We start from the raw sequence: 21,118 nt of genomic DNA on the forward strand, positions 1-21,118 counted from the left end.
GGCCGGGCTGAGAGACCTTTCCTCCCCCACGAGTGCACAAATTTTTGTGCACCGGGCCTCAAAAATTTGAGGTATATAGTAAAATGATTACATTACCACAATAAGGTTAGTTAGCACATCCATCACCTTACATCGTTACCTTTGTGTGTGTGTGTATATGGTGGCAAGAACATTTAAGATCTCTCTTAACAGATTTCAAGTGTACAATACAGTGTTGTTAACTATAGAAAGCTTAGCTTTACATGTGCTTTTATTTTGCCTGTTGGCTACTTAAGGGGAGTTTTTGAAAATGCTTGCATCTCTAAGACATAGACATGGTAGTTAGCATAATATACGTGTTGAATGTATACCATGACAGGTGGGATCTGAAAATGGAGCTTGTTCACTGCATAATTGGAGCTTTGCAAGCCTCTCCAATGACTGGAAAGACTGAGCCCCATTCTTCATACTTTCTTTATGTTCCTTTTATCTTCAGAAACCAGACTCAGGAAACATCTGACCATAATAAAAGATTTCCAGTAAATGCTAGGTTTCCTCATTGGACAAAGCCATATGCAGCAATGCTCTGTTGGACTTTGGTCTGGAATTCTCTTCGGTCACCTGTTAACACACCACGTGGCCACCTCTGGCCTGTGAACCAGGAACAGCTGGAGCCCGGGCTGCTTGAATGAAAACGACATATTCGTTAGCCTGAGAACTCTGATTATTATTATTATTCTTGCTCTGTTTCTTGCAAACATTGAACTTCTCACCTTGTTGAATACTGAATTCTCTCTTTTGTTGTCAAAGTGGTTTATAACTAAAGTGATCTTACATCCTTTAGAATAAACACAAATAATAATCGGCCAAACGAATTCTCAAGTCTGTGGCTTTAATGCTCAAAGTGACACCAAAACTTACACAAAACAGGAATATGTCACAAACTTCCTTCAGAAATTTCTACTCTCTTATTTGCATCTTTTGCAGTTTAAAGACACAACCCACTGCCACTGGGAATGATATTTGTGAAAACTCTGACTTTTCATCCGCTTGGTGTTTGCATTCCCATGTCACACTTTATTTTAAGTGGATATTAACTCGTCTGTCTTCCTTGGCTGGAAGGCAACAACTGTCTCTTACTTGGCTCCCTATCTCTAGTGCAGGCATACCTCGAAGATATGGCAGGTTTGGCTCCAAACCACTGCAGTGAAGAATATCACAATAAAGCAAGTTGTAATCATTTTGCTGATGGAGGGACTTGCCTTCAATTTGTAGAAAAACACAATAGCCCTTGCTGAGCAGCTCAGCTAATTAGAGCATCATCCCATACACCAAAAGGTGGATTCGATTCCAGGTCAGGGTGCGTGCCTAGCTTCTGGGTTCCACCCCCAGTCGGGAGTGTAACAACTGACCAGTGTTTCTCTCTCACATTGATGTTTCTCTCTCTCTCTCTCTCTCTCTCTGATCAATAAATAGCACAATAAAATGAGGCACGCTGGCACGTAATAGGCACTTGATGATTTTGTGGGAAGGAGGGAAGAATTTCTGAAAAGCTCAGGGTATTTAGGAATTGATGTAGCTGAGGTATATGTAAGTGGCATGAAACAAGGATGCCTCAGGAACTAAGCAGAAGAGCTGCACAGTGAAGGTGACAAGAACCTTCCATCCCTCTGCAGGATGCCAGAGATCAGAGGTTAAAAACCTAGAGCTGGATTAGAGTTCTCTTCTTAACTTTTTTCCCTGATGATATCACTAATGCATGTTTACTGTAGAAAAATTTCAAGAATACAGAGAATAAACACCACCTATAATTCTTAGTATTTGCTAACATTGTTAACATTTTTTTTTCTTTTAGTCTTAGGTAAGTTTTAGTCTGTTAGTTAACTTTTAGCCTTTTTTCTTTATGTTTAGATGGAAAAAGTTTAAGACGTTATTTCATGACTGCTCCTGAGCACAAAGTGGATAAAATACCATTGGAAAAATACTTGTCAAGTGCAATAAAAATTTGAGATGCTGTTTTTATTGTTAATCTGGGCAGTGGGCTCCTCAGAAAGCCTTTCCTAATCTTCTGGTGAATGTGATCTCTCACCTAGAAAGTTCCTTGGGCACTTGTCTTACCCCCCCCGCCCCCCGCACTGATTTGTGGGAATGTTTGCTCCTTCCTAGGATGAGGCCAGTTCAAGGTTGACTTGAATTGAATGAGGATTTATATGCATCATGGATTTCCCCCCAACCTGTGAAATATCACTCAGATGATATCACCTTTGAAAGAAAGCAAGGGCATTTACTAGTTTACCCCTTTGTTTAATAGATATATTGACTACTTTCTGTGTGTTAGTCACTGAGCTAGGCATCAAAGCCTCAAAATGAACAGACAATGCCTGTCCTCAGGGAACTTGCAGTTTAATGAGAGAAAACAGAGAAGTAAACAAGGATTATGACACCATATAATAATGCCATAATAGCAGCGCAGTGATAGCCTAGAGAAGAGAATGCGCAGAATTGATCAGCGGAGGCTTCCAGATGAGGGATGGTTGAGTTGGGTCATATTGGAAACATAGGGTGTTGTTTTCCCATGTGAACAGAACAGTATGTCCCATGTAGAAAATAGGAGGTACACATCTCTTCGGGGAAATGGAATTAGTTTGGCATATCTAGAACATGAGGTATACGTATTAGAGGTAGCACATGAGGCAAGATAGTGAAGAACTTGAATGTTAGAGCTTGGACTTTTTGTATAGGCTATAGGGAACCACCGAAGCATTTTAATCAAAAGCAAAGACACAGTCAGGTATACTTTTAGAAAATCATGCATCGGTATAAAGGACGATGGAAGTGGGCTAATTGAAGGTAGGTGTGTGGTTAGGAGGCTATCAGAACAGGCCCAGCAAAAAATAGGCAGATGTCTAGAAGCAAATCTATAGAGACGGTAAGAAAATGAGTGGTTGCTTGAAGCTAGAGGTGGGGGAGCAAGGCGTGACTGTGAATGGGCACAGGGAGCTTTTTAGAGTGAAGGAAATATTCTCAATCTTCATGTGGTGATGGTTGCACAGCTCTGTAAACTTTCTGAAAATCACTGAATTGTACACTTAAAATGAGTGAACGTTAGAGTATGTAAATTATACCTTAATAAAACTCAGAGAGAGTGACGGCGGGGGGAGACTCAGGGGCTTCTTTTCTGAAGCAGCAGTAGCATTACGAGGAGACAGATGTGAGAAACGGTGATAAAGAAGTAGAATTTGTAAGAGTTAGAGGTTGATGGTCTCTCATATGATGGTCACCTATCTATTCAGCTAAGTGTCCTAATTGTGCTTCCACAGTTTTGTAAAAAGATGTGGGTTTCAAAGCCTATGGATCTGCCCTTAACTAGCAATACAGAATATCTGCCTCTGGATTATTATAAAAAGCATACCCTCTAGTTCTCTGCCACCCAGTTCTTCGTAAACACTTGGTGGGGGGGGGGGGGGGGGGGGGGGTGTGAAAGATTGCCTGAAGGATATGTGGTTCATTCACTTATCTAGGATTGTTACTCGACAGTAGTTACTGAGTGCCAGATCTCACCCTGGTAACGTAGCAGTGAAAAAAGCAAATACAGTGTCTGTCCTAATGGGGCTTAGAGTCCAGCAGTGGGGAGAGATGTTATTTACAGTTATGGTAACTATCGTGTCATATGTCCATGTGCACTCAGAGAAAATGTCATACTAATTGAGATCTGAAGAATAATACAGGGGTGGGGGATTGGCTATAGACACTGGTCCTATATCCATTCAACTGGCATTCTTTCTTAGTGAGTGAACCATTTGAGTATGATCTCTTTTAAGTCTGGAGTCTCTGAGTGGTCCTGGGCCTTAAATGATCTTGGTGTCCCTTTTAATTGTTTTTATTGAACTGTACACTGGCTTTATGCCATCATTTCTATTGGTTCATGCTATAAGAAACAGCCATTCAAGATTCACAATTACTTATTATTCTAGGAATGTTGTAAAAGACACAGGCTTTGACATCATGTTTCATCTCCCTTAGTTAAAACCCAGGAGAGGAACTTCTTTGTGATCACTGTAGAGTATTTGCTTTTATGTTTTGGTCATTCAGTTGCTCTGAAGCACCCTGTTACATCTTGCTCCAGTTCTCCACAAGGGACATTCTCTCAGCCTGCAGTGCCCCGTTCCATTCTTGTTCGGTTCAACCCTTACTTCTCCTTCAGCTGTTAGTTCAAGTGTCACTTCTTTCTAACCAACATCCATTCTCCTTCTAAACTAGGTCTGGTTGCAGACAGAAACTTTCACAGCATTCTTTCCCTTTTTGCCTAATTAGTTTTTAGTTGAGTGATTTGTTGTTTGGTAACTTTTTTTCTCTTCTAGACTGATGACAGGTAGATCCATGAGGGTAGAGACCGCGCTTTTTTTGCTTGCTGCTGCATCTCAAAGTATAGTATCTTGCACATCGTAGATGCCCAATAAATATTTCCTGAACAGTGAGTGAATGAATGAATGTGGGCACTGAATCTTGTAAGTGTTTGTGTTCTCCTTGGCTGTTTGGGAGCTCAGCCTCCTGGATTCTAGCTATCGGGTTTGTATAGGTCCTCATGGCATGCATTTTGTGCACTAACATTTCCCAATTACTTAATGTTTTTCCTTTCTTTGACTTCATTTTTTAAATTCCATTGTGTACTATAAATTCCTATAGGCCACGTTAAGCCTTTTGGAGAAAAGAAATAATAAACAATTGGGTGTATGGCTAAGAAAAGAAAGGGAAAATTCACAGGGAAATGTTAGTGTCTAACTAGATGCAGGAGGGAAGTTTTCTTTTGCTTTTTGAAAAGTTATTTTCACTAGGAGAAAGAAAAAGAAGTAAATCTGTCTGTCCCTAATCTGGCAGAAAACGCCTCTGAAGAACTCGGGGCCTGTCTCTGCCCTGAGATGTTCCTCCCCGTGGCAGGAGGCTTGGGCGGGGCTCAGCAGGGCCTCCGGGCCCAGTGGTCGGGTGGGCATGGACCTGTGGCGGCCGTCTGTGCAGCTGGATCCCGTTCCAGTTGATTTCCCTTGGGGAGGGTTTGGGCAGAGCCAATGGGAGCTTGCTTTCTTACTGTGAGAAGGAGAAAGAAATGAACTTGTCCTCTTGTGTTGCAGATTCAGTGGTTCTATCCTTTGACTCCGCTGGACAAACTCTAGGCTCAGGTACCAGTTCCTTCCCTTCTGTCACCCTTTCAGCACTCAACACTGACCACATTTGAAGTGGAGCCTAAAGAGGTGGGGGGTGCCTGGGGGTGGGCAGTGGAATATCTCAGAATCGTGGGGAAGTCTCAGGAGCCTTTCTAGGGAGACGTGGTCTGGGAAGCAGAGTGGGATACAACACCCAGAAGACTTTCCTAGTGGCTTTAAAAGTGTGCACTGCAGAGTTTGTAGGAGTGCTCTTCCCTCACTCAGAATGGTCCGGGTTTCTATACAAAGGTATGATTTCTGTCACAGAGAGTTGGGCAGAGAGCGCTGAGAGATGCCAAGCTCTGGGTATGCTGGAGTAGATAACCATCAGGGCCTCCAGCAGAATGCCAGGCTGGTGAGAGCATCGCAGCTTCCTGAGGACACACACCTCCCTGCACACTTCTGCGCACACCCTCCAGGAGGTGCACTCTGTCATGCACTTTTCCTTTCTTGCACTCATGCCAAAACTCATGCAGGCCGGCACACTCCCACTCTTCTCTGTATCTACGGAGCAGCACGCACAGATCGGCACACCTGCCCCTTTGACACCAAGTCACCCAGGCTCCTTTGGGCTTGGCTTTCACACGACTGTGCTGTCGGCAGTGAGCAAAAGAGGCTACTTTGATTCTTCCGCTTGCTGCCGTTGTGTCCCTGTGGGAGCCCTGGAATGACATTACTTTGTCAGAAAAGCCTCTCTGCATTAAGCCTGTGTTTTTTAGTTGAAGATGGTGTGGGGGCTGCTTGCAAATAACAGGGTGACTTTGCTGGCCTACTGAGAACAGTTAATCCTTGAATGCAGTAGATAGATGTTTCACAAAGCAGCCAGGAGGTTCAGGCAGTTGTGGCAGAGAATATGGTCACAGCTACCACTGTTTCCTGAGGACCTCCTGTAAGCCAACAGTGTGCTGAATGCTTTACACACATCTTGCAAGGTAGACAATATAGCTTTAGGTACAGATAAGAAACTAATGCTGAAAGAGGTGATCTGGACTGATCTCTGTCCAGCTCTGGAGCCTGTTCTCTCTCCTTTGCCATCTTTTTTTTTTTTTTTAACATGTTTATATTGATTTTAGGAAAGAGAAAGGGAGAGGGATAGAGAGATGGAAACATCGATGAGAGAGAAACATAGTCAATTGGCTCCCTCCTGCGCATCCCCTACTGGGACTCGAACCAGTGAGCTCGTGGTTCATGGGTCGATGCTCAACCACTGAGCAACACTGGCCCGGCTCTCCTTTGCCATCTTGCAGTCTCCGGCCTGATAATGCTTGAGGTGTCCCCGGTCAAAATGCTGAGACAGGAGAAGTCACTTTAAGACAAAGTGGGCAGATAGTGGTTTTATTCATATAGGAAAGATTAATCAATTTTATTACATTAGAGTTAAGAAATTCTCTTAATTGAAAGATCTATTAAGGGTGAAAAGGCAATCTAGAGTGAAAAAAGGTATTTACAGCACAAATAACCAATCAAGGGCTTGTTTCCAGAATAGAGAACTACAACAAATCAGTAGGAATAAAGAAACAGTGCAGTAGAGAAACAAGTAAAAGAACGAATAGGCACTTCACAAAAGAGGAATCCACATCGCCAATAGACCTATGAAAAGGTGTTTGAGTTAGTATGTAGGGGAATGCAAATTAGAATTACAGTGCGATACTATGACACATACACCAAAATGGCACAACTTAAAAGGCTTGATGTTCCAGTGTTGGTAGCGATGTGGTACAGTGAAAACTGAGTTTCTACTGTCCAGAGGGTGAATTGGTTACAACCACTTTGGAAAAGACTAGCTAAATTTGAATATACCCCATGACCTGGCAGTTTCTCTCCTAGAATGGATGATGCTTATATCCACACCAGGATATATGGTCAAGATACGTATGTAAGAATCTATCTCTGTCATTGAGTGCAGCTAAAGGCCTAGACATAAAGCATTTAGCAGCTATTTGAGGACTCTCAAGTATAAATAGGAGCAGATAAATTGAGGGAAAAGACACTGGCAGTGAATTTGTCATTTTTCTTCTGGATCCCATGTCATGGGATCTCTGTGCATGGGGTGCTGGGGGTGCATGTCATGGACTTGAGAAAGCCCAAAACCCAGCAGTGGACACCAGGGCACAGAGAGAATTCCAGAAGACCTCTAGCTATGACTGTGGGGCAAGAAAGGGATTCTAACGCACGAACAGAGGGGAAAATCCCAGGGTTTTTTTGTTTTTTTAAAAATATATATATATTTTTTTATTGCTTTCAGAGAGGAAAGGAGGAGGAGAGAGAGAAAAACATTAATGATGAGAGAGAATCATTGACCAGCTGCCTCCTGCAACCCAGGCTTGTGCCCTGACCCAGGATCAAACCCCGACCTCCTGGTTCATAGGTATATGCTCAACCACTGAACCATACCAGCCGGGCCCAAGGGTTGTTTTTTGCTCTGTTCTCTCATGCCCTAGTTCCCAGGCAGTCCCACGGTGGTGGTGGAAGTGCCAGTGGCAGCCATGGGGTCTTCAAGCATCTAAAGCAGAGAGGGAAACCTTTCTCTCTAATTAAAGGAGCTGTAATCTTAAGAGGGTGGCATGAAATCTGTTTGCTTTTTTCTCGCTCTGCCTTCTTGCTGCTTGGCCCCAGATTTGGGTATAATTCAGGAATAATACAGGTGGCAGAATATGGTAACGAAAATCCCAGCTTTCTGGCCAGAGGACTGGGAAGGGGAAGCCCAATGAATTGGAAAGTACAGGAAGAAACAGAGGGAGGTTATCAGGAAAGCAACTCCATGAAGTTGTTGGTGAACTTTCACGCCGACCCCTGAGCTGTGCGTGTGATTCCAAAGAGTGTGTTTGATTCTAACCAACCTAACAAAGACTTCGAGAACTGACCTTAGACCCAGAGTGGCCTGAGACCCAGAGTGGACGATGGTGGTGCATACAGAATATACACCTGAATAGATTGTGAAAATGGAACTGGTATTGAAACCAAAACCCATAGAAGGCTGCTCAGAGCTTGCCACCTAAATCCAACCAGGTTGGTTGATTGTCTGGTAAAACAAAAAATAACATTCTCCACCGGATTTAAACAAGACCGCAGGTTGCATAACATAATATTCAAAACATCAAAAATTAATCGTCATATGAAGAACCAGGAAAAATCTCAACTTGCATGGGAAAGACAATCGAGATGCCAGTGCTGAAATGATACAGATGTTGGAATAAGCAGACAAAGACTTTAAAGTAGCTTTTATAAAAATGCTCCCAAAACTCAGGGCAAACACTGTTGAGATGAATGGGAAAGCAGAGTGTTAGCCAAAAATTTTAAAAAAAGTCAATAAAAAAGAAAATAAAGAAGAACCAAATAGAGATATAAGAAAAAAATACAGTAACCAAAATTTTTAAAATTCAACTGAATAGACTCAACAACAAAATGGAGATGACAGAGGAAAGCATCAGTGAACTTGAAAATAAAGCAATAGAAATAACCAATCTGAACAACAACAAAAAGATTTAAAAAGTTGAGCAGAGCCCTAGGGACTTGTGGGACAGTACCAGAAGGTTTACCATCTGAGTCATTGGACTCCCCAAAAGAAAGAGTGCTGTATAGAAGAAATACTCAGTGAAATAATGGCTAAAAACTTCCCAAATTTGTTGCCCAAATGGGGTTTATCCTGGGAATGAAAGCTTTAACATTAAAAAAAAAAAAAAAAACCCAGTCAATGTGATCTAACTTATTAACTGTCAGAACAGAAACAAATGGTCACGTTGATTGGTCAAGAAAAAGCATCTGACAAGCATATACTTAAAAAAAAACAACACAAAAAACTCTCAGCAAGCTTAGGAGGGAACTTCCTCAACCTGATGTAGGGCCTCTACGAAAAGCCTACAGCAGACGTCATATTTAATGGTAAAAAAAACCTGCCCTCCCCCTAAGGTCAGGAGCCACTGCTGAAAGTCCTCATCAGTACAAAAGAAATGAAAAGAATACATTATTGGAAAGAAAGAAATAACATTAACCCTCCTCATAGGTGACATGATTGTCTACATAGAAAATGCAAGAAATCTAAAAACACACCCAACAACCTCCTAGAACTAATAACTGAGTTTAGCAAGATGACAGGATACAAAGCCCAAACACAAGAAAATTAATTCTATTTCTATATACTAGCAATGAACAACTAAAAATCAAAAATTAAAGAAACTGTACAGTATCCCCCCCCCCAAACCAGAATACTTATGTATAAATCTAATGAATTGTGTAGTATCTGTATGTTGACACTTGTTCCTTTCCCATTTTTTTCTTATTGACCCAACTCCTGAAGCCACGACCTAGGAATCTCTTGGTTGTTCCTCTTCCTCGCCCCTTTCTGCTTTTTAAAATCTTCACAGTGTGTCCTTGTGCAGCCACTTCCTTCGGGCACCACTGTCTCAGTTACCATCATGACAAGTGAACATCTAATTGGTTGGTCTCTCTGTGTTCCACTTGTTGCCTCCCAGCAGTCCATTCTCCACATTGTAGCCAGAGTGATCTTTTAAAAATGTAAATCAGATCATCTCTTGTTCACTCTGGAATCTCTCCAGTGACTCCATGGTTCCCTTAAAATAAACCCAAACTGTGACATACAGGGCCCTCCCTCGTTGCTGGCTCCTACTCCAGTTTCTCTCTGCGTTAGTCTGTTAGCCCCTACTGACCTCAGACCACATTGGCACCCCTGCTATCCCGTGACTATGCTGGGTCTCTTCCTGCCTTGGGGCCTTTGTAGTTACTCTCTCCTCTACCCAGAACGCTCAGATCTCCTGCTTTGCCTGACTCTCAGGTTTCTGTTCAAATGTCACCTCTGTAGGAAGGCCTTCCCAGACCACTTTGTCTGAAGTCGTCTGCTTTCTTGACACCTAGACCTTCTCTGAGAAGGGAGCTCTTTATATCCTTCTCAGCCCTCATCCTTCCTTTAAGTTATCTGTTTATTTCCTATTACTGTCATTCTTCCCTCCCAAGGTGTAGGCTTCATTCGGCCAGGGACCTTGCCTATCTTGTTCATCGCGGTGTTCCTGGTACTTAAAACAGTACTAGTACATAATAGATACTCGGTAAATATTTGTTGAATGAAGAATAGAAAAATAATGTCCATTGTTTAATGAATAAAAAGGATTACATAAATAATAGCACATCCATGTAGTGGAATACTACGGGGCCATTGAAAACGATGCAATTTTATATTTATTGACACAGAAGAGGGTATTGTTGAGTGAACAAAACAGGAAAAAACCATGTGTATTGAGGCCACATGTAAGTAAAATTATATATGCACCTTTATACGTGTATTTTTAGAAAGAGATTTTTGGGAATATGTTCACCAAAACGTTTGTAGCAATTAACTTTAGATAAGGGTTTCACTTTATTCTTTGTACATTTTTTGCATTTTGATTTTTGCAGTGAGCATGTTACTCCTACAGCTGGGAAAAATAAAATTATTTTTGTTTGGATGTTGGCATGGGGGAAGGGAGAGGCCTAGCAAGAAGTTCCTGGTAAGCCCGGGTCCCCTATGACGAGGAGCCCTCCCTCCAAGCACAGCACAGCTCTTCTGCAGTGAGACACGGCTGGGGAGAGGGACACTGTCTTATTTTATGTATTAATTGCTTGGTGGTTATTTATACTTACCTACCTGCTAGGGGGCAAGCTCCATAAAGTTTAAGGTACAAACTATTTCCTGACCCAGCTGTTTGTTGTTGTTTAATCCTCACGTGAGGATATGTTTATTGATTTTTTTTTTATTATTTCTTTTTAGAGAGAGAGAGAGACAGAGAGAGAGAAACATCAATTGGCTGCCTCTCGTATTCACCCCAACTGGGGACCAAACCTGCACCTAGGTGTGTGCCCTGGCTGAGAATTGAACCCAAGACCTTTCAGTGTATGGGGTGAAGTTCCAACCAGCTGAGCCACACCGTGCAGGGCCCGGCTGTTCTTTTGGCATGCTCTTCCTCATAATTCTCCTGCAGGATGCCCTGGCGTGGTCTGGACACACTTGATAATCGTGAATCGAATTGAATTCACTGCATGTCCAGCTCTAAACAGCTGCTGTTCTCTCAGGATAGAGGGGAAATTGGTGCATGACCATTTTGCCTTCACCAGGATGGGCTTCTCCCTTCCACTGTCCATTGGCCCAGCAGTGTCACCCTGCAGAAGAGCTGTGCTGTGCTTGGAGGGAGGGCTCCCAGTCATAGGGCACCCGGGCTTACCAGGAGCTTCGTGCTAGGCCTCTCCCTTCCCCCGTGCCAACATCCATCCATTTGAGGCTGGGTTTCAGCTTGTGAACCTCCAAGTTATTTACTAGGTCAGTTAATTTAGTCTAGGTCAGCGGATTTTTCTGTGCTTATTTTATAAAACTGCTTTCCCTATTTCAGTTTGTCTTTGATTAATTGATCCTATGTTATGATTTATTTCCCTGACTTGGGATGATGTGGGAGCTGTTTGCACTTTGGCCAGCCCCTCTCAGGCCTCTGTGGACTCCCACAATTCATGCGTGGGCAGGACGAGGGCCTTGTGACACCACCCTGGGGTGCAGGGTGGGAGGTAAATAGTAGGTGATGGCTCCCATGGCAGCTGCTCTTCTAATATGAGGGTCTCCTTTTTTTTCCCCTCTGAGTGTCAGTGTGGCATAACATGAAGATGCTTCAGAGTCAGACCTGGGCTGGATCGGCAACATCCCAGCTAGTCCACTTATTGGTTGGGAATATCGAACGTGTTATTTCCTCTCTCTAATTCTGTTTCCTCATCTGTAAAATGGAGATAATACCTACCTCACAGGGTTATAGGAGTAAATTGGGAGTGTAGGCGGAGGTCCTGACTACACCATATACTGAACAGTTTTTCCCTTTGTCTGGCCTGTCTAACAGTCCATTTGTAACTGTCGCCAGCTTCCTCCTCCACCCAAACCATGACGTATATTCCTTAAGTTTAATATAGCTCATGACTTTCATTAGAGACTGTGCAGTGCCATTTCTTCAGAAATGAGGGACCTATTTTGGTTAAGATCGGTCCTCATTCTTTTGCCCTGTGCCCTTTGCACTTAGCAATTCATCATAGCTCGGAGGTTGGAGCCAGACACCCTTTTCGAGAAAATCTGGCGGCAGAGCTGCTCCTGCCCAGTGGCCTCTCCTGCCTTCCTGGCTTTGTGTACGCCAATGCGAAGCACTGCCGTTTTCTGAGAGAACGAAGTCCATATTTTTAGCCCATACACTAACTTCATAGACCTCAGCAAGAGTCTTCAAACTGGTCTTCGTGGGAAATACGCATTGTTGTCAACAGCAGTAGTTATTTAGTAAGCACCTGTTTTGTGCAAAAGCTCGGTGATGGGAATTTATGGTGGTTCTTTAGAACACAAAAAAAAAGGAAGTAGATCACTGGGGAACAAAATTGCCAGTAGCACTGTTGGCTCATGATGGACACATGTAGTCCCTGAAATTCCATTTTGGGACTCAGTGGCATGAAGGTGAGCCTAGAATAGGACACTGGGCTCAGGGAACCTTCAGGGTCTCCTTTCATCCTGGAATAGGATCTCACTGTTACGGTGCTCCCCGCTGTTGACACATGAGAGCATAAGGTAGAAAGTGGTAACATTTTACACCATGCTGACGTAAGCAGTAGGGGACTTAGGCTATCTAAATAGGGCATTGTGAAAACATTTCTAATTTTCTTTACATTGTAGAATTATGAGCAAAATGCAATACAAAGTTTTACGGAATATATTAAATGTTGAATAAAAAGGAGTTTATTTCAATATTCATAAATTTGTATGTCAGGTTTTATGCCTCACAGGTGGTCAGTGTTCATAAATGTTCATATGAAAATGTCACTTTTCATATATGCTTGAAAAGATTGTTCATTCTTTTTTTTTTTTGAAAAGATTGTTCATTCTGTACTTGTTGGACGTAAGGTACTCTGTATCAGTTAGCTCACATTTATTAATTGTTCAAATCTTCTAAATTCTCACTGACGGTGAGCCTGTTTTTTTAGTGGTGTATGTGTTTCCATTGTGATGACAGGAGACCCATTGTGCATTTCTTCTTGTGATTCTGTTAATTTTGCCTTATATACAGAGAAGTTCATTATTAGGTGCATACACACTTTAGTGCATGGCCTCCTTTTGTTTATGTCCAATTTCTGAACCTCCTAGGACAGTGGTTCTCAACCTGTGGGTCACGACCCCTTTGTGGGTCCAACGACCCATTCACAGGGGTCGCCTAAGACCTTCAGAAAACACATATATAATTACATACTGTTTTTGTGATTAATCACTATGCTTTAATTATGTTCAATTTGTAACAATGAAAATACATCCTGCATATCAGATATTTACATTACGATTCATAATAGTAGCAAAATTACAGTTATGAAGTAGCAACGAAAATAATTTTATGGTTGGGGGTCACCACAACATGAGGAACTGTATTAAAGGGTCGTGGCATTAGGAAGGTTGAGAACCACTGTCCTAGGAGTTTACATGAGGTAGAACACCAGTTTATCCCTCGAAATGGCAATGGGAGAGTTAATGATTAATTTCAAAGGCTTTAGGTGTCTGAAGGAGCATTTTATGCATTCACAGGTCTGACTGGAGGAGAGCAGAGATTTGCATCATTGATGCCCTTCCCACCTGGAGACAGGCAAAGGGCACACGTGCTCCTCACTCAGGGGTTCGGGTAATGCTGGGCTTTCCAGCCTGGCTGAGACAGGAAGTCTAAACCACCAGACTAAACATCTCTCCTTCACTGCGTGGCTGCAGACTTGCTGAGTTGGCACCTGGGAGTAGTGTCCCCTCAGAGACTTAAACTGCTGGGAGAGCGTAAGTGCACATTGGTGCACACTGTGCCAGGCTGACCTGGGAGTCCCAGAGTCTTCTGTTCTTACCACGGATTTGGGATCAGTGGACTGCCAGCGAGACCTGGGCTTGACTGCCAGCTTCCCCAGAGGTGAATTGTCCCTGAGAGTTGATACACTCAAACTAGCATTTCCATTGGATAAGCTGAACTCACATCAAGAACACATTTGTAGCCCTAGCCGGCTTGGCTCACTGGATAGAGCATCGGGCTGGGGACCAAAGGGTCCCAGGTTCGATTCCGGTCAAGGGCATGTACCTTGGTTGCGGGTACATCCCCAGTAGGAGGTGTGCAGGAGGCAGCTGATTGATGCTTCTCTCTCATCAATGTTTCTAACTCTCTATCCCTCTCCCTTCCTCTCTGTGAAAAATCAATAAAATATATGTATTTAAAAAAAGAACACATTTGTACACAGTGAGATGCTGTGGGATCCACAGTCTTGCCCAAACCCAACAGTAAGAAGCTGTGTACCTGTACTCGCAGAGCAGCATGCCTGGGCCTTCCTGATCGCTTCTGCTATAGTTTGCATGTAAGATTATACTTCCACTTTCCTCTGGCTGGGGACTCCGTGAGGAACTGCACAGATTAGACCATCAGTAACAGCTATGACCATGTGGCATGTTCAGTAACAGCCTATGAATATGAGAGTAGAGTGCTTGTCAGGTAAGATCCCTGCTGTGTTGGAGATGGGGCAATTGCTGGTTACACAGGAGACCCTAAAGCAGTGGTTCTCAACCTTCCTAATGCCGCGACCCTTTAATACAGTTCCTCATGTTGTGGTGACCCCAAATTTCATTGTTACAAATTGAACATAATTAAAGCATAGTGATTAATCACAAAAACAATATGTAATTATATATGTGTTTTCCAATGGTCTTAGGCGACCCCTGTGAAAGGGTTGTTGGATCCCCAAAGGGGTCGCGACCCACCGGTTGAGAACTGCTGCTCTAAGGCCTTGGTGGAGGAAGTTAAATTTTAGTCTTTTATAAATGACCAGAGGCCCAGTGCACGAATTTGTGCACTGGTGGGGTCCCTCAGCCTGGCCTGTGCCCTCTTGCATCCCTGCGGGGATCAGGCTGGTCTAACATCCCCCCTGAGGGATGTAGCAGTGCGGGAAGCTGCAGGTGGCCGGGGAGGAGCCCGAGCCCAGGCTGGGCGCAGCTCCCACTCATCCCGGCCCAGTTGTGCCCGCCTTTGCTGCCACTGCTCAGTAGCGCTGCCCTGGAGGCGGGAGAGGCTCGTGCCACTGCAGCTGTAATCTCTAGCCATGAGCCCGGAGTCTGGCATCCATTGGTCAGCTGAGCAGCGCTCCCGCCTGGGAGCACACTGACCACCACGGGGCAGCTCCTGCACTGAGCGTCTCCCCCCTGGTGGTCGGTGCACATCATCTGCTCGATCGGCCGCTTAGGGTTTTATATATATAGATGGGAGGGAATTACTGTGGAAAATTTGGAGTCATCGAAAGGGAACCACAGCCCTAGCTGGTTTGGCTCAGTGGATAGAGCGTCAGCCTGTGGACTGAAGGGGCCTGGGTTTGATTCCAGTCAAGGGTACATGCCTGGTTCTGAGCTTGATCCCCAGTAGGGGGCATGCAGGAGGCAGCCAATCAATGATTCTCTCTCACTGATGTTTCTCTCTCTCTCCCTTCCTCTCTGAAACTAAAAAAAAAAAAAAAGTTGGGGGGGAACCACAAAGTAAAAGCCAAGAATGGCCAGAGCCAGGGAAACACTCGTGTACAAGGTGATCAGACTAGTGAGGAGAAGCAGCTACCGCTGCCGCCACTGCTGCACCGCTAACATTGCCCCTCACAGTACAGCGAGAGGGAGACAGAGAATCCAGGACTTTGTAACGGCTCCTTGTTAGGCTCCTTTGGTCATTTGGTTACTCCGTTTATTTTCCCATTTATCCAGCACATTTACGGCACACCAACTCTGTACCAGACCCTAATTAGGTGCTGGAGAAACAGAGAACATATGAAGTTAGGATTGTTTGGTTGTAAGCAACAGAAACTGACCCTGGCTAACTTAAAAAAGAAAAAGAAAAAGTAATTTACTGGAAAGACGTGGGTACCCACAGAGTCAAATTAAAAGCCTAACAGCTGGCCCTCAAAAAGGACATGAAGGGCAGTGCCAGGAATCTAGATGGCAACAAATGGTCCGTCTCTTCAGCACACTGTTTTCCCCCAGGTGTCACTCAGCTTCAGAAAGAGTCCAACCAACCTAGCGTTTGCCAAGCATCTACACTTTGAGTAGGGAAAACCCAGGGACAGTCTCACCACTTGCCAGCAATGATAGAAGAGCTGTTCCCTGAAAGAAATTTAAGGGGCTTATTTCTAAAAAGAGGGCATAAACGATAGATGTGCACTACAGACTCATGAGCAGCTAACGGCAGAACTCCATTAAGTTCTAAACATTTGGTGATGGGCACAGATACGGAGCTCTTGGCCTAACAGGGAAGGTGTTCATTCACCACTCCTTTAACACGGCAAGCACAGTGTTAGTGATGATGCCTCAGTAGACCTTCTAGTCCCCTGGAGGAGAAACACGAGTCAGAGTCTGAGAAATGTGTAATTCCAAACTGGAATGTAAGGGCTCAGCTGATCAGTGCATCTGTGTGAGGAAACGACTGGAAGTCAGGGAAAGAACCACGGGAGGGAACAGACAGAATAAATCCCGGCAACAGCATTCTAGTCACTCTTAGTCATCCCTGCGCCCTCTGCACCTGGCCCTTCCCACACTTTGGCTGTATGAACTATTAAATTGTCCTATTTGCCTAAGTTAATGCAACCACTACTCGTATATTGAATGTGGAAGCGTTAGGGGATAAAGCACAGACAACTTCACTTTGTCTCCATCTGTCCCCTTAAACTGTTTTCAGTGTAGGAAGTCCAGAGAATTTCTGTTACCTTTGAGGTAATAAGAATACCATGGTCACATTGAGTCACCATGTCCAAAATTAGTGTATCCAGACATTTGTAATAGAGCTTTCAATTTATTCAGTTATAGTAACTTCCCCTCCTCGCATTAGGGCTTAGTACAGTGATGGCGAACCTTTTGAGCTCAGCGTGTCAGCATTTTGAAAAATCCTAACTTAACTCTGGTGCTGTGTCACATATAGAAATTTTTTGATATTTGCAACCATAGTAAAACAACGACTTATTTTTTAAAAATATATTTCTTTATTGATTTCACAGAGGAAGAGAATAGGAGAGAGAGATAGAAACATCAACGATGAGAGAGAATCATTAATCGGCTGCCTCCTGCACGCCCCCTACTGGGGATCGAGCCCGCAACCCAGGCATGTGCCCTTGGCCGGAATCGAGCCCGGGACCCTTCAGTCTGCAGGTTGACGCTCAATCCACTGAGCCAAGCCGGCCAGGGCAAGACTTATATTTTTGATATTTATTTTATATATTTAAATGCCATTTAACAAAGAAAAATCAACCAAAAAAATGAGTTCGCGTGTCACATCTGACATGCGTGTCATAGGTTCACCATCACTGGCTTAGTACCAGTGGTGCCTGACCCCGGAAAAGGGTGTACTCTGCTTGTCTTTCTCCGCCCCCATTGCTGGCTACTGTTTCTGGCCTCTTTGGAATTGGTGGGGAAGGGAAGGAGACTGTGAGCAGAAAAGACATAAGGTAGTGTTGGCACTCTCTGAGCTGGCTTTCCTGTGGGGTGTTCTTGTAGGCATTTTGGAGACCCCCCTCCAAGTTGGGACCTCCCCTCTGCAGTTCCCAATGTGGGTAATGCATGCACCAAAGCCTTTCACTCACTCCTTCTGCAGCTCCTGGGACTCCCTGTGTCTTCCCCTGTTACTGAAGACCTATCAACCCACTGGGCAGACCTTTTGAAAAGGACCTAAAACAACCCCACTAGCTCATTCCTGCATCCCTTTCTGCAGCCAATTCTGGTAGTGCAGGCCAGTCCCAGTGCAGCTTGCTCCTTCGCCGTCAGCTGTCTCGTGGCCTTTACACTTGTCAGGTAGAAGCCAGGCAGCTGGTAGTCCATGGTGTCCCCTTTCTTCAGTGGTTATGTTCTGCTCCCCTCACCAGGCTTGGCTGACACATGTATGTACTACCCATTCTACCCCTTAAGAGAGCTGGTGTTCATAATACTGCGCTCTCCAAAGAAAAGTCTTCAATTCCTTTCTCCCTTAACCTCACAACCAGTTACTTTTATACTTGATGTGGGGAGGGCCTTTGGAATTGTATAACAAGTATTCAGATATTTCCTTTGAAAATTTGCATCTTAGTCTAGCACCCCACTGTAGTGTCTGAAACTTACCGTTCTACAGGCTTGGCTGAAACTTTTCTTTTTGGCATTTGGGTAGAGTAATTGGATTTTGTTTTATGAACATTGTGACCAAATAATCCTGATAACAGTCAGCAGGTATTTACTGACCAGGTACTGTGTGCAGCCACAAAAGAGAAGTGCTTCCAGCCCTGGTGAGCTGCCCGCCTAGGACAGAGTTTGTCAGTCGTTAGCCTGCTGGCTGTGTTCTGTCCGTGCACATATTCCCAGCCTCGTAATCTTTTTAATTCCCCCCACATCTGTTGCCAATATTTACAAACAGAGAGATTTTATCTTAAAAGATCCAGATTCTTGGCTTTGAAAAAAATCAGAAGATGTGGCATTGCTGGGCCCGCGTCACTGCCTGGCACAGTCCACTGTTAGCTGGAGCTGGCGGAGGCTGCCCCTTAGACAAGGCGTGCGGTCTCCAGATGGACGCCCTTCCCTCTTGGCTGAAGCCAGTGTCAGTTCCCATTTATCATCATTGAGCCTCACAGAAACCTTTTCTTCAATTAAAGAATAAATGAAATATTTCTGGTCATCATGTCTCTTAACAAAACAGAGAAAACAGGAGGGGACATAATTTCTTTAAGAACGCATATTAGCCCTGACCGGTTTGGCTCAGTGGATAGAGCGTCGGCCTGCGGACTCGAGGGTCCCAGGTTCGATTCCGGTCAAGAGCGTGTACCTTGGATGCAGGAGGCAGCTGATTGATGTTTCTCTCTCATCGATGTTTCTAACTCTCTATTCCTCTCTGTGAAAAATCAATAAAATATATTTTTTTAAAAAGAATGCATATTAAACACGTAAGAACACTTCACAATTAGTGTGTGTGTGTGTGTGTGTGTGTGTGTGTGTGTGTCTGTCTAAAACACAACTTAAGATGCCATGGCAAACTAAACCACCAATATGATTACCATACAGAAAATATGTGGTTAAAAATAAGACATTTCAACAATTTGTTTTTAATTCAACCAAAATAAATAATGTGAGCTGCTATGGGATGGTATTACATTCTCCAGCTTCCCTTGTTTATCTCATGTTCTTCCTTGGCCCCTGACATTTGAGTTTGCAACAGGGAGAAAACATTCTCTGGCCTTTCTGGAAGGAATCAGCCGAAGTGTGGATTCATCCTACATCCAGTGGGTCCAAGAGACTCAACGCTCGGGTCTGAGGAACAATAGCAGGACAGTTGCCACAAGCTTATGACTACCTAGGGGAAAAGCGGCAGGTGTTTGGCAAGTTAATGAAGTTTTCTTTTCCAGGGAATGATACAACAGGATTGTTGAGACTGTTAAACTTTGGAAACTAACTTTTTGCAAATTTTGCTTTTAGTTTCGTTTTTCAATTGAAACCTCCTTTTGTTTTTAGTTTAGTTTAAGTTCTGATTATTATTGAGCTAAGCCTCTAATCCATTTATCTGATTTAGAGCAAAACCAGAATTATCTTGAGGAAAGGATTTCATTTGCCCAAGTCTGTGCTCTTGGGAGGCAGGCCTTCTGTTGAGTTATGTGTCCTAGTCGGTATCTTCAGTTTTAAGAAGAGGAATTATTCTCTCACCACAGCTTAGCTGCTTATGAAAGCACCCAAGTGTGGCCTTAACCCGGGTTGCAGAATGACTCCGGGGAGGGACTTGCCAGTGTGTGGGACTTTCCTGTCTTGGTCATTCATTGCTTACTGAAGTCTGAGTTCCTCGGAGGCCTTGCTGCCTAGTCTTTTCCATGTAGTTGTTTGGTCTGTTGTATCCTCATATGAAGCTAGGCCAGCTGAGAACTGCATTCATAGAATCCTTATTTTGGGGAAGCCATTCTATACACACACACACACACACGCACACACACACACACTGCAATCATTGAACAAAGTTATAAGAAACAGTTCTGTGACACTTCCTGTATTTTCCGTCTACAAATATTTTTAGGGACACAGCGGGATTCCTTCAAGTCTTAGTATCAGAAATAACTGACTCTCCAGGTTTATTTGTGGACACTGTAAGCCATTTATATCAATTCTTTGCATTTCGTTTTAGCTGTGAGAAATCTGGGGGAACAGGTCTTTAATCCTCCTCTGGCAAGCTCAGAGGACCTTAGCATATCCACTTTGGGTATTTTTGTCCTGGCTGCATTTTATTATTTTTCCTGTGCTTATTAATGTTTTGGTTCCCTTATTTATTCTTTTCAAAACCTGTACTTCATACAGTTGTTTTTTTAAAAGCTACTTCAACTTCATTTTCAAATGAGGCAAGACATAAAGAATTAAATAAAATATTAATTTATCATTTCTTACAAACATCAATTTGTTTTTGGATTTTATTTTAAATTTCCTATTTCTTATGTAATCAGATATATCAATTCTTTTTTATTGATTTTTAAATTTATGTTTAGAGAGAGAGGAAGGGAGAGGGAGAGAGAGAAACATCAGTGTGAGAGTGAAACACCTATCAGCTGCCTCCTGCACACCCCCTATCGGGGATCGAGCCTACAACCCAGACTGACTGGGAATCGAACCAGCAACCTTTCAGTGCATGGGACGATGCCCAGCCAGCTGAGCCCCACTAGCCAAGGCAGATCTATCAATGCCCTGTGATTGTTATGAAGAGAATCATTGACATGGATTTGAGAACCTCTTGGCTGCCACATCTTCTCCCCATAGTTAATGTGCTGATTGAGCAAAAATTGTGCTTAGAGCTTAGAGAAAGCAGAGATTACTTCTGACCCTCTTACTTTTCCAGGGGTCCGGTTTTGTGGTTTTCTAAATTTAAGTTTCAAGCCCTACATTTAAACAGGAAGGCAGTTAT

The 21,118-nt window shown here is 43.6% G+C and overlaps 1 protein-coding gene across 3 annotated transcripts in view; it reads left to right on the forward strand.

Moving 5' to 3' along the window:
* The window catches only part of ST3GAL3 (ST3 beta-galactoside alpha-2,3-sialyltransferase 3), a 150,423-nt gene that overhangs the window by 37,629 nt on the left and 91,676 nt on the right, over nucleotides 1-21,118 (forward strand). For 2 of the 3 annotated variants that reach the window (XM_006762621.2, XM_015563191.1), the window contains exon 2: nucleotides 5,109-5,156. The exons of the other annotated variant lie outside the window; for it this stretch is intronic. In XM_006762621.2, the coding sequence (XP_006762684.1) occupies nucleotides 5,109-5,156 (48 nt within the window). The remainder of the gene's footprint in view (nucleotides 1-5,108; nucleotides 5,157-21,118) is intronic. 3 annotated transcript variants of the gene reach the window in all.

The sequence above is a fragment of the Myotis davidii genome, unplaced genomic scaffold, assembly GCF_000327345.1.
Source record: "Myotis davidii unplaced genomic scaffold, ASM32734v1 scaffold458, whole genome shotgun sequence".
NCBI lineage: Eukaryota > Metazoa > Chordata > Mammalia > Chiroptera > Vespertilionidae > Myotis > Myotis davidii.